General features: G+C 39.9%; 1 protein-coding gene across 1 annotated transcript; it reads left to right on the top strand.

Moving 5' to 3' along the window:
* The first annotated feature begins 12677 nt into the window (after positions 1-12677).
* On the top strand, positions 12678-13586 carry LOC119660983. The gene is made up of 2 exons (XM_038070068.1): positions 12678-12690; positions 12770-13586. Exon 2 carries the CDS (start codon positions 12823-12825, stop codon positions 13426-13428), a length of 606 nt encoding a protein of 201 aa, XP_037925996.1. The 5' UTR covers positions 12678-12690; positions 12770-12822; the 3' UTR covers positions 13429-13586.
* The last annotated feature ends 1263 nt before the right edge of the window (positions 13587-14849 follow it).

Raw genomic sequence — 14849 nt, 5'->3', positions numbered from 1 at the left:
GCCTTTCTCACCTGTATGAAGAATTGTTTGTCAGTTTGTCTGAACTCCTTACCGTCAGATTCCCTTCCCTCCCTTTCTTCCTTTGTGGAGATTTCAACCTCCCCATGTTCAACTGGCCTAATCATCCCAGTCTTCCAATTCCTTCCAACAACCTCTCCCATTCTTCCCTCCCACTTTCTTCCTTTATGTATACTTGCTCTGCCCTGAATTTCAACACCACCAAAAACTCCTTGGGCCGCACTCTCGATCTCTTCCTTTCCAACCTCCCCGAGCGCCACCTCTCTTTATTTCCTGGCACATCGCCGTATGTAAAAACCGACGCTCACCATTCCGCGGTTGAATTTGAAGCGGAGCTCCCTCGTTCAAAACCCAAAACCAAGCGTAAACCCACTAAGTTCAACTTCCGCAAAGCCAATTTTGACGGTCTGAACTCAGCTTTAGCGTCTTTCAACTGGGTACATATATTAAGTAATTCATCATGTGATCAAGCTCTTAACACCTTCTACAATATCCTCTCTGATCTCCTCTCCTGCTATGTCCCTTCTTCCCCTCCCTGCCTACGTTCTTACCCAACTTGGTTCACAACGGAACTTCATATTAACATTCGCTTGAAACATACACTGAGGAAGAAGTTTCGGGCTTCTAAAAATGACGCTGACCTTGCTCACTTTAAAGCTATACGATCTACTGTGAAGTCAATGGTCAGAAAGGCGCGTAAAAGGTACCTATTGAGCGTCGAAGCCGCCCTTGCCGGCGGTAACTTAAAACCCTTTTGAGTCTCACGCTGGCAACTCTCGTAATCCAACTCAATCTGTCCCTTCTTCTATCAGCTTCGCTGACTCCACTGCCAACTCCCCACAACAATCCTGCGACCTTCTCTGCACCTACTTCTCTTCAGGGTTTTCTCCCTTGAGCCCTTCACCCTCTACACCTTTCATAACCACAGACTCCTCCGAATCACTAGCCATTCCTCTCCTTACGCCTTCCTTGGTTGAGTTTCTCATTGGTAACCTTGACCCCAATGTCGGACCTGGCCCCGATGGGCTTCCCAATCTCTTCCTCCTTAACTGTAGAAAACACATTTCCCTCCCTCTGTGTATAATCTACAACAAAAGTCTAGACGAATGCTACTTTCCCCGTCTCTCGAAAGAGGCCCTTATCATTCCTATCCTCAAGAGCGGAGACCCTTCCCTTGCTGTGAACTACCGCCCCATTTCCCTTCTCTCCTCTTGCTCCAAAATCCTAGAAAGATACGTCAACGACTGGTTGACCGCACACTTCGGTCACCTCATTGTCAAAGGGCAGCATGGTTTCGTGAAACATAGATCAACGACTTCAAATCTCCTAGTCTTTACCAACTTTGTTGCTAAACGCTTGAATTCACGACAGGAGGTACATGCTGTTTATACTGATTTCTCCAAAGCCTTTGACACCGTTGACCATAACATTCTCCTCTCAAAACTTTCTTCGCTAGACTTCCCTCCCTCAATCATCTCCTGGCTTTCCTCCTATCTCTCATACCGTTCCTGCAAAGTTTCTTTTCATGGTCACTCATCTCGTTCCTTCTCTCCTTCCTCTGGTGTTCCCCAAGGCTCTATACTTGGCCCCCTACTCTTCATGTTTTTTATCAATGACCTCGCCTCCATCCTCACCTGTCCGTATTTGCTTTACGCAGACGACCTTAAACTGTTTGCCTCTGTTTCGTCTCCATTGGACTGTGCTCTCTTACAATCCAACCTTGATAATTAAGCCTGTTGGTGTTCGGTCAACAAGCTAACACTGAATGTCAACAAATGCCACTGGATGCGCTATTCCCTGAAACCCTCCCCATCATCCTTTTCCTATTCTCTCAGTGGTCAACCCCTTTCACTACTGACCTCCTTCAAAGACCTGGGTGTAATATTCGACGATAAACTTCGTTTCAATTCCCACCTCGTTGACATCATCAATAGAGCTTCCAAAATGTCTGGTTTTATCCTACGTTCCTCGTCCGACTTTACCTCAATCCAGCCCTCCTTAACACTCTTCAATTCCCTTGTCAAAAACATCCTTGAATATTGCTGTGTAGTATGGTCCCCCTACCGCATCCGTGACGGCCGCGCTCTTGAAGCTGTACAACGCAAATTCACCCGGACCCTCTTTTACAAAAAGAACCTTCCACAAGTTGATTATTTGTCACGACTCTGCACCCTCAATCTCCCCTCCCTACAGCAACGCCGTATCTTCCTTGATATGTGAACTGTTTTCAAACTCTGCAATGGTCTGATGGACTGCTCCGCCAACTCGGATATTACTCTCCGTATAGCCTCGTCTCATAACACACGTAATGCGGACATTTTTGATGTACCCTTCGCCGAGCTCGAGATTTACTTTCACTCTCCGATCCCGAGGTTTTGCCGGTCCTACAATGCCCTACAGCTTGGTTCCTTTGACTCTATGTCCCTCTCTAGCTTTAAGCGTAAAATATGCCATTTACTTGCTCCTCCCTCTGAGGACAATATGTAATAAGAAATTTGCTTGCTGTGTATTGTCCTCATTAAATAAATAAATAAATAAATAAACATAGAGCGAATGAAACACTAATGTTTTTAGAAGCTGCTTTGACCGAAGACACCGGTGAAACAAGCAATATACCAGCTAGAAGTGGGGCTCGGCAAATTCGGCGAAACATCAGAATGGAGAAGAAGGATGAAAACGTACATAGACCTAGTAGCAATTTGAGTGGAGAAAAACTACTTCACCTTTAGAGGGAATTTCCCGAAAACTACATCGGGAATAGTGATGGGAATCCACTGTCACCACTCTTCACAGAAACATTAATGGTGTATATCGAATCAATCACTGAAGAAAAGGAATAATGCGAAGTATGGGGCGCCGTAGTGCAAAAGGATAAGGTTATGAACATTTTGACGGAAATCAATAAGATACATCCAAAAATTAATTCACCATGGAAATGGAAGCCAATGGATCCCCTTGGGCCTGCAAAGGAAAATTCAAATTCGAAGTTTATAGGATACCAACAGCAACCCAGAGAACTATAATAAGGAAAGTAGCAGCGTATAATTCTATGGTAGACAGGCTCTGCACATACCTCTAACCAAGGCAGGTTTCGACAGGGAAAGGACATAGATCATCGACACAGCTGAGAGGAAAGGGAACGGAAAGACCAGGATTGAAAAACTAATTAGGTGAAAGGAAAGGATTGAATATGGGGCAGCCAACAGACAACATTTTTCGAACAAAGAACAAAATGGATACCAATGTCCAACAATTTCCACAAAATAATAACTTTTATGGGGTACCAGAAGAAACATCACGGTTAAAAGACGACTAGGCAGCGAAAAGACCTGAAAAAGAGGAAAAAACGGCATATCTATATATAATAAATTATAACAACTGTAAAAAAGTCTACATAGGACAGACGAAACGGCTGATTAGGATGGGATTTCAAGAACACGTTAAAGAAACAGAATACGTGAAAGGCAATGAGTCAACACGATGAGATCAGTAGTGGCCATGCACATTATTGAAGAGGGACATTCAGTAACTGCAAATAGTCTGGAACCTGTGCAACAAGGAAATAGGCTCATATATTGGAAGCATGGGAGAGCCTAGAAATAATAAGGAGCGACCCAGAGAAGTTACTTAATGCCAACGAAGGAAACTGTCCAACAAAGCTCATCAGAATGATCGCCTAAGGTACCAACAATCGCATTGTTCATTACGCGATCCTTAGTAAGAGACATTTAAATTGATGTATCTAATTATAAATTTTGTTTATAAAAACCCAGGAACAGAGATTTAGTAGCTAATCACTGAAGAAGGGAGAAAAAAAGAAGAACCTATGTGTTGAAGTTCTACAACGGTTTTATAAGCATTGGTAACGATAACTAATCACCGCATTAGTTAACATCATCGCATTACCTAACATCACGACATTACAAAAGTGATGGTGATATTACATTGATGATATTACAAAACAAAACACCTAATATCATCGCTGTTCGTAGTACAAGTGGCGGTAGCAGTTATTATGACCTACGAATTGCATTGCATTGTAGTTAAGATTGCCTGTTCTTTGACTGGATTTGGGCTGACATCAGGCTGTTTTTCGATTAGAAAATGATTTCGGAAGCATGTGAATATGAGGAAGCAGATTCTTGGCGTTAATCAATGTTGGCTGTTGATGATGTGTTACATGGCGTTGGGTCTACGTAATATTTTCGCCAGTACCCACGGGCGATGTGAAAAGCTGACGTAGATTCTGTGTGTAATAGACGAGCAACTATGCTATGTAGAAATAGCTTCTAAGTGAAGTACTGCAAAAATCATTATTCCCTGTTGTCTAATATCTTATATGGCATCTTTTGTTTTTTTTTTTGTCTCCTGCATTAAAGGCTCCTTCATTCTACTATCTACCTGGTGCTGCCGTAGCTTTACACTATGAATGTAATAAATTTAGATCAAATCACTCTGGTGATAAGTAATACATATTTGGTAATATCGGCTGCCGAGTGTTCATATTTGATTGTGATGATATATCATATGTACGGTTAGGGTAATGAAAGGTGATGTTTTTGATATTACTTTTTGTAATATCACTTTTTTCAATTGAGGACAGTTTTCTTCCGACAAAGTGAAAATTATTTGTATACATTCGGACTCACTTGCCTTTATCTGAAACCAGCTTTCTTCTTCTCTTCGATGTCATTCAAGTTGTACGGCTGATCTTACACAATCAATATTTCATCAGTCTGGCGTTAGTCAGAATAATAAAATTATGGCAAACTCATCGTCCAGTGTATTTTTATGGCTGACCTCTTACACGATCAGTATTTCATCATTATGCCCTAAGTCAGTCCATTCAAAATGGAGTGATGAAAAATTGGTGGACTGACGGGTTTATATAAACAAGACTACAAAACACCATTCTTGTTGTATGCATTTAAAGATCCGAACCATTTGGAGTTCATTTTTCCATTAACAACGCAATGATAACTACACTACACTCAGCTTATCATCAGTCCAGCGAGATTATCAGATTTTAGTTAAAAATTTAAATTTTCATTGGTCCATCAGCCGTTGCCATAAAAATACCTTAGACGATCATTCTGCCATAATTTTGTCATTGTGATTGACGGCAGACTGATGAAAGCCTATGACAATGACTGACGGATTGATGAAAATTTAAATTTTTAAATAAAATCTGTCAGTTTGGTTGGACTGATGATACGTTGAGTGTAGTGCAGTGGTCATTGTGTTGTTAATCGAAATATGGCTTTCGAATTGTTGGGATCTTTAAATACATGAAGTCCATCAGTTTTTCATCGGTCCATTTTTTATGAATAGACTAATGAAATACGTAAACGAGGATAAGTCATCATGTTTCCCGGCAAGACGTTTTCTTATTGCACCAAAAACAGAAGGAAAGTCCCGCTTTTCTATCCAATTCGATTATTTATTAAATTTTAACACATATTCACCCTTCAGTTTGGTACTTCACATATTTTTTCTAACTTTAGAAGTAAAGTATCTTTTTTCTTCCTTTTTACTATAGACGAAATGTACATAATTAAATATAATTTATAATCTGATGACCCTTTGCCTGTAGAACTCCTTAGCACTCCTAACGCGTTCTTAATATATTTTAAGTTATTTTAATTATTTTATCTCTTAGCGGAGGTATTCCAGAGATCTTGATGACTACCCATAGGATAACTTTAATAAAAATTGTGAATTTGTTCTTCTGTCTGTCCATATAAATGTGATAACTAGAGATATGATAGAAGCAATAGGGGAGTTCTTTGTGATTTTTCAAGCGCCTTGCGAATGCTTAGTGAGCTCATGATTTGTTTTAAAGGCATAAAATGAAATCCTTTTCTGCAGTTTTCTGTAGATGTCAAATTAATCAAGTTATCAACTTAGCTGAAGAGTAGATTAAAGATGTCTAGGAATTCAAGAAGATGTCTTAGAATTCAAAAAGCAAAGCAAAATGGAACTTATTCATGGAATAAAAAAAAGAGAATTCAAAAGGACATGAGAAAAACAAGCTTAAGCTCATTTGAACCAACAAGGAATCAATACAGAACCCACAAAATATGAATAAACGGAATAAGATTAAACTAAGTAGAATATAAGATTTGAGATTAAAAGGTTAAAAAAGCTATGACTTGACAAATGATATGGTGCATGAACTAGTTTTTAGGCTAACTTAATGAAATAGATATAATATTTAAAGAATCAATTTAACGGGAATGAAAAGAAAGCCTGCAAATTAGTTTTAATGTTTTTTGAAATGGTAAATATATATATAACAACTCATAGGTGTAGAATAAACAATCCATTTTTGAACGGAAATATCTTTATTTATTTACAATCGAAAAACCACAAAATATTACGAATGAGTCAAGTGGATCAAGTGCTAGATGTGTAATCTGAGAAAAAAATCAACAAACCTAGGGAGAAAAATCCAAATTTTAAGAAAATCTACATTCATTATTTATATAAGTCTTAGGATTTAAATCAAGTGCTAGACGGGTAATACTCATGATAGCAATTATAATAAAAAAAAAACAACAAAACACATCACAAAACGAAAATAATAATTACTTCTCTTTAATATTTAGAATATTTAAAATAAATAAGTTTAAGATGCAAGATATTGTAAAAAAATATAGATACAAGGTATATTTGGAGTTAATTAGCAAATAAGACAAAAGCAAAGAGCAAATAATAAACCAAACCGCCACGAGAAGAGGTGACAGCCACAAACTGCGCCCTTTATTTTAATGAAAAAAAAAAAACAAAATCACCTAGAATAGCAGTTGACGAAAGAGAATAAAGATTAAAAATTAAATTTTTACTTACAGAGTATAAGAAATAACTCAAGAGGTTTAAATGAAGACAAATACTTTTCATAGAAGAAAAGCGGAGAAGAAGGTAGATGTAACGACATAAGCTTAAAAAAAGAGGCAGTTGAAGAATAAACTAAAATCATTGAAAATATAAAAAATGAATGAGAAACAGAAATAAGTATGTAAAGCTGAAAGTTTCTTCAAGAAAGAATAGAAACAAAAAAACATTAAAAATGCAAACAAACTGAAGGACAAGAAATGAACGGAGAGATAAGTCAGTAAAAAAGTAGACACGCAAATTTTCAAAAAGGTAAGAAAAAAATCTAAACACAATTTACAAAATTTTCCCTAATTTAATTTACACTTTTTTTCGTTTTTAATTTTCCTTTTTCTTCTTTTCTTCTTTCATCATAATCTGCAAGGTTCCGTCAAAAGCAAGCCCCAATAAAATTCGCTAATTCTCTATCGATCTATATGGCCGATCTGTCTGCCCTATGCAGACTCAAAGCTGGTAGAACCTACTGTTGGGAAATTTAATTTAATGAAAGACCAAAGTATTCGCGCATTATTCATATATGCATGCCATGAAAAACGGCTAAAACTATCCAAATAAAATGACAAGACATGCAATCATCTTTTTCTTTATCCATTGTCCCATACACAAGCTAGGTCGGCTTGTCTTGATCGGTTGTGCCAGTTTATTTGATCAAAGGTCTGAACTAGATGTAGTCGTGAGGCCTTTAAATCGCCATCCAGTGTATCAAGCCACAATTGTTTCGGCCGCCATTTTTGACGCTCACCATCGACTTCGATATTTAGATTAATCTTCGCTTTAGCGCGAATTATATGAACATAACAGCGAAGATGCCTCTCTTGAATTTTTTCAACGATCGGTGCAACCCCATATCGATCGCGGATATCCTCATTTCGGATATTATCAAGGTATGTCACGCCACTACTACGCAACATCTTCGTCCTCATTACCGCGAGACGCCGGTCATTGTCTATTAATCCGCCAACACTCAGAACCATAAAGGGCGACAGCACGGACGACATTTCGATAAATTTTAGATTTGAGACGTTCACTGGTATGTCGATCACAAACAATGTCAGTTGTTGACCGCCACTTTATGGCGATCACTGCCATTGACAGTGATAGTACCTGTTTCATGGGGATCGGTCCTCAAACATTCAATTTTATCCAGATTTAATCTGAGAGTGTGTTACATGAGACAAGTTGCCCGAAATCATTTTTGCTGTGAGACGCCAGGCGTTGCCTTGATGAACATCGACAGAGACACAAACTGAATCCAGAGCACGTGTTCCTCTGGTACTAGGTGTTATCGTAGAGCATACCAGATTAGTTCATGTGAGACACGGTCAAACGCTTTCGCCAGATCCTGAAATGCAATGTCACGAGGGCGATGTTTCTCATGGTGTTTCTCCATGAGTAAACCGCGTGGCGTGTATTGCGTCGGTAGTTCTGTAGTTCTTGACAAACCTGGCTTGATTCACGGTTAATTGAACGACTTCGCAAATACCCTGCTTAAGAATGGGTTAAAAAATATTCCTGGTATGGGAGAGCAACCGTATCGGACGATAATTTGAACATTCTGCTGGACTACCTTTCTTTTTGCATATTCTTCCTTTCTTGCCAGCCAGACGGTGTTCAATCTTCCTGAATAACCCCATTCAAGAATTCACTGAGCCACCCAGTTCTTCGCCTTCTAGAGATCAGATGCGATGTCGTCAGTTCCTGTGGTTTTCCCCAATTTCATTCGTTTTATTGTTTCCTCAACTTCAGTGGCGCTGACAGGTGAAATGGAAATGGAGAATCGACAAATTCTTTCGTTGAAATCGGCTCGAAATATTCTCTCCTTCTATCCGTGGTGCCTCGTCGGCCAGTAGGGCCAAGTACCGATCTTGTCATTAACGCAACAGAAGTAAGTCGATACATCTATCTCGCCATCACCAGTATCTAATTTATCGTAAAGATGTTTGTAATGGACCGCTCGGCTGGCAGTGGTCACTTTCTTTGTTTTTCGGTTGGCATTTTTATAAATTTACCAATTGTCCAGCGTTTTATCGTTGAAAAATTTATGGTAGGGGCGTTTCTTTTCATGGACCTTCATTTAATTATCGCTACTCTCATTGCGCGTCCCAAATCCTTTCCTCCCATGGCATCTGTTACCATCTGCCATCTCACCCATATTACCACTAAGGTTGCCTGAAATAATGACATAGTCATCAGCGGGCATGATACAGGTGTTTGCATCAAGAAGTTGCCAGAAGGCATCCTACTCGACATTAGGTCGACCTGCCTATGGTTCATACGTGATGAAGAAGTGAATAGTGGTGGATGGTGGGGTAATATAATGGTGAGCTTCATCAGTCACGGAAACCGTCTGAAATGGCAATGTCGACACTGTATTAAGTGTGTGGAGTAACAAAATAGAGAAGTTTATAGTAATTTTTCCCATGTTTGCGATCAATGTCGTAGCTGTTATCAATGCGGCTTTTCCCTAGGGTCCTTGCGAGCTCCTTGGTCTTTCCTGTGAGGGTGTCAATATTTAGAGTGCAGATACGTATTTGATTTGCTCGGAGTCTTATCGACTGAGGTGAACCCCCTAGCATTTTTCCATGACTTGTGACTTAATTCGATCACTTTGTTTTTAACGACATTTGATGCATTTTCTTGGTTGGCCTGTCGAGGTACCTGTCGCCTATGTAAATAGCATGGCGGAGTTTGACAAATGAAATATGAAAGAAAAATGTTGGATGGATATCATTGGGAAATATAAATGGGTTTTACTTGGAGGAATGGTTTTTTTGAAAGAAAATTGTTCGAATGCTGCCAATATAAAACGAACGATTCATTTTCTTAACGTTGTCTGCAGCGGTCGTCCATGGGCTTAGGATTCAGTATTATTTATTAAAATAGGTTCAGTTCGAATTGGAAAACCGAAGCCAATTTCTCAGTCTGAATAAATTTTTTTTTACTTATTTTCCCGCAGCGTCTGCGAACCCAGAGGACCAAAGAAAAATATTAGAAGGCATTAGCAGACAACGTGATACAAAAAGGCAATTTGAATAACTTATACCTCATACAACAACGAGCAAAAGAGCATTTGTCAGACACACCATAACGTTTCTAGTTCAGTTTGTATTTAGTTAAAATTGTTTTCCCATTTTATATCATTTCTGATGCTTTTTGAATAATTTGTTTTTTTTTTGTTTTTCCGGATAGCTGAGTGGTTAGAGCGCAAGGCTGTCGTACGGAAGGTTGCGGTTCAAATCTCATTGGTGGCAGTGGAATTTGTATCGTGATTTGACGTCTGATACCAGTCGACTCAGCTGTGAATGAGTACCTGAGTCAAATCAGGGTAATAATCTCGGGCGAGCGCAATGCTGACCACATTACCTCCTAGTGTACCGTTACGGTCTTGAATGAAGTGCTCTAACACACTTCAAGGCCCTGATCCAACATGGATTGTTGCGCCAACGATTATTATTATGATTATATTATTGTTTTTTTTTGCGACATGGAAGAAGTACGCTGAGAATTAATCTAACAATTTCTCCAACAATGAAACAATCGAATCATATAAGAGACGCAAAGAGGCGTTTCCTTTCTAGTCCCCGATTAAAAAAAAATCCATTTCGAAACTATAGAAAAGATATAAAATGTATATATATGCATATATGTGTCTATAAAAACAAGTTACATATATACATATGTATATATATATGCACTTGGGCATATCGGTTGTAGTAAAAACAAAAAACTACATAAAACCACATAAAAGAATGAAAAATGAAGAATTTAAATAAATTTTAGAATTAAATTGGAGAGAAAAATTTGAAAGGAACAAAAAGAAAATAAGAACCAGCCAATAATCTCTCTTAAAAAATAACTCAAAGTGTATCAACAATGAAAACTAAATTGTTTCAACTTTACAAAATAGGAATTAGATTTTAAAGACGATAAAGGGAGAGCAAAAGTAAACTTAAATAGAAACATTTGAAGGGAAAAATTGAAATAAATGAATTATATAAATAAAATTTAAAGAAAAAAAAAACAAAAAAAAAACACGTATATGCATATATTGGAGTTACTTTTAATGTAATGAAAGGCAGAAGAAAAAATAACTCACAAAATAAAAATTTCATCGACTACTAACTATACTGACTATGTGTAAGGCATGTAATAAAAAAATGGAGTGAAATAATAAAAATTAATTAACAACAAAAAGATGAAGGTTGAAGAAAATCAAATCAATAAGAAGTGTTTTATATGTTTATAATTTATTGTTCCTTTCTGATCATCACCAACGGCGCAACAACCGGTATCCGGTCTGGGTCTGCCTTAATAAGGAACTCTAGACACCTCAGTTTTGCACCGAGGTCCACAAATTCGATATCCCTAAAAGCTGTCTGGCGTCCTCACCTACGCCATCACTTCATCTCAGAGAGGGTTTAGGTTTGTTGATACCGATTCTTATGATTATTTTGATTAAAAAGGCCCTGCGTCCAATGAAGAAAGAAAGGTTTTTATTTAGCACTAATTGTAACAAAGAACTAGGTTTTATTTTGCACTAATTGTAACCGAAGCGTTTACAAAACAAAAGAACTGTACGCAGCCAAAGTTGGAGACAGAAGAGACCGACTTATTTCCATGCGGTCTTTTCTGTCCCAACCAACGGCACTTTCTCACCGCTAATCCTCCACTCCCGTGGCGAGTTCTAAAAGGTGGAGAGTTCCGCGCCATCTATTTGTCCGCATTCGCAACATTCGAAATAAATTTTGAATTCTGCGAATCCTGCCGCGCCACAAGGGTCTGCCTCGTCTTCTTTTCCTACAATAGATATTGCCCTTATAAACTTTCCGGGTGGGATCATCCTCATCCATACGGATTAAGTGACCCGCACACCGTAACCTATTGAGCCGGATTTTATCCACAACTAGACGGTCGTAGTATTGCTGATAGATTTCGTCTTTATGTAGGCTGCGGAATCGTCCATCTTCATGTAGGGGACCAAAAATTCTTCGGAGGATTCTTCTCTCAATCGCGGCTAAGAGTTCGCAATTTTTCTTGCTAAGAACCCAAGTTTCCGAGAAATATATGAGGACTGGAAAGATCATCTTGTACAGTAAGACGTTTCGAACGAAACAGTTTTTGTAAGCTGAAATAGGCTCTGTTGGCAGCCAACAATCGTTTGCGGATTTTATCGTCATAATTGTTATCAGATGTGATTTTCGACCCTAGATATTAGAAATTTTCAATAGTCCCAAAGTTGTAGTCTCCTATCTTTATTGTTTTCGTTTGAGCAGTGCGATTCGATGTTGCTTTTAAGGTTTTGTGTGAAACAAAATCTTATTAGAATCGATTCGATGTCTGTCTGTCACACCCGAATCGTGTAATTGAATAAATTGATAAGAGTCAATGAGGTGTCGGTTGCGGCTAAATAATTGTTGAATCCTCGGAACTGTTATGGGCTAAAATTAGTGATGGAAGTGATTTTGCAGTGAAAAAGTAAAGGCTCGCCTCACGAAATCGTCGAAAATTTTGCTGTGAAAATCGACACGCTTCAGTAAGAGGCGTCTTCTCTATCTACGGTGGATATCTGGCCGAAGAACACGTAGTCTTGTTGCGAAGTTGTGCAGCGCTATAAAAGCAGTTGCGTCTCAGCACCGTGTTCACAGTTCGCTCCGAGACATCGAAGCGGACAGACGTGGCACGGAGCACGGTGAAAGGAAACAAGTGACTTAAATAAAAAAAAAAAAAGTGGTGAAGTGTTAAGTGTAGTACTCTCAAAAGGAAGTACAGTTGATTGAAGTATGCAGTGCATGTCAATATTATTGAGACACTGTATACCAAAGTGCAATTATTGTTAATTGTTTTTCTTTAATTTCAGTGAATACTGTGTGAAGACTCGGAGAAGAGCTGAGGACGGGCTTGGGGACAATAATGTCCGCCAAGAGGTCTAAAATGGCACTCCCTGGGGAGCTATCGTCCGAGGAGGAGGGGAGCACGAGCCCCTCAGAAAATTACGATTACCCGCTGAGGAAGGATCTTGAAGAGCTCAGAGGCGAGAAAGCAGCCCTCGCACAGCAACTGGAGTGCCAACAACAGCTGATAATTCAGCTAAAACAGGAGGTAGCAGCGCTACAAGAGGCGATGCGAACCAGTGTAGGAAGAAATAATCGTGAACCGATCGTCATCGACAGCGGGGGAGCACCAGCAGCAATAGAGGATTCAACAAGAGCCAACGAAGAGTGCGAGATGGACAGCGTGGGACCATCACCATCACCAAACCCCGAAGTCAACGACGAAGGTGACCCGTTCAACTTCGTGCGGAGGAGGAAACATAACAAGATAAAGGTTAGTGTAAAAACTGTAACCGCTCCTAAACAGGCACATCGCCCAAAATTGTTCAATTGTGCACAGATGTGTCAGGTGGACAAAATCCCATCCTCGCGGGGAATGCGGAAGACAGGCGACCGAAGGGCCTCTTTGCTGCAACTGCGGCCAAGCTGGCCACCCAGCGAGCTATCGCGGGTGCCCAGCCTATAAAGAAATGGTAGCCAGGAAGGAAGCTGCCAAACAAAAGCGAGCCAATGAAAGCTCCCAAGTCAAGCGCACAGTGACACAACTGTCACAAAGCTTGGTCAATCCCAGCGTATCGTACGCTCAAGCTGCCAGAAACACTCAACCAAGAGTGGCAGCACAACCTGCTCCCATCCCCACACCAAATGACTTCCGCGAATTGGTGCAATCTCTCGCGTCGGCCTCAACTAATGAGCAGCGGCAATTCGCCGCTATAAAACTCATTATGAATTTATGGAGTTAAAAATCGTCACCTTTAACTCCGCGTCCCTGATCTCACACGTGCCACAGCCCAAGTGTTGATTAACAGTCTGAAAGCAGACTTCTATTGCGTTTCAGAAACGAAACTGAACAGCAGGCATAACGTGCAATTCACCGGGTATAATATAATCCGGAATGACAACAACACTGGCGTTGCCCTTTCAGTCAGGAAAGACTATGAATTTGAGGAAGTCGTCATTGAAAACCTGCTGACCTCTTCCGCCGCGGCGGCAATAGTAAAAACCACTGATGGTAGACGGATTTTGGTAGTTTCCGTCTACATCAAATGCAACTCTCGGAATGAGCAACTGGGACAAGATCTTAAGATCTTGGGCAATCTCCAGTTAAAGTACAAGTACCTCATTTTCGGTGGCGACTTCAACTCTAGGCACACCTCCTGGGGCGACACGGCAGTCGATAAAAATGGGGAAACCCTGCTTAAATGGATCCAAGACCCTTACTCGCCAGCCTATGTCGATTTGGTCTTGCCAGATTCTCCGACAAGACCCAGTAGTCAATCGACCATTGACTACTTCCTCCTTTCGGAGGAAACGTCACTGAACTTTCAAGTGATATCGTGCACTACTTTACCAGGCATGTCTGACCATCTCGCAGTACTACTTAAACTTTCCTCGCCCTCCCAACTGCGAATGCGACTGATGGACACCGTAAGGTCCTTCGCCCACACTGACTGGGACAAATTTAAGTCAGACCTTGCACCAAGGCTGAACTTGAAAAAACTCGCAACTGACTATCGGACATAGAGATCGACGAAGCCATCACCTTGGCCACTGATGCCATTAATACTGCTACACGCAGAAACACAAGGCTTATCAAAGTCGACGAGTTACAATATAACTCAGTCCCTCACGATATCATGCTCCACTTGAAAGTCAGGCAAATATGGCGTAGGCAACTCAAACGGATTTTCCACAAACACGGAAATAAAGTTAATGTTGAGTATAAAGCATTACTTTCTCGGATTAATTGTCTGAGTACAATAATTCGGCAAAGAGTGACGATTTTCCGCAACAAAGAACTAACAAGGAAACTAGCAGATATTAAGCCCGGCCCAGATATGTTTCAGCATATCAACAGGCTAACCGGCAGACACAAATCTCGTAATA

Source organism: Hermetia illucens, chromosome 7 (genome assembly GCF_905115235.1).
Source record: "Hermetia illucens chromosome 7, iHerIll2.2.curated.20191125, whole genome shotgun sequence".
Classification (NCBI taxonomy): Eukaryota; Metazoa; Arthropoda; class Insecta; order Diptera; family Stratiomyidae; genus Hermetia; species Hermetia illucens.
This window is presented reverse-complemented; position numbering and strand designations above follow the sequence as displayed.

What these genes read in the sequence shown, in the direction of transcription:
- LOC119660983 (XM_038070068.1), top strand. Translation starts at nt 12,823, where the DNA reads ATGTCCGCCAAGAGGTCTAAAATGGCACTCCCTGGGGAGCTATCGTCC.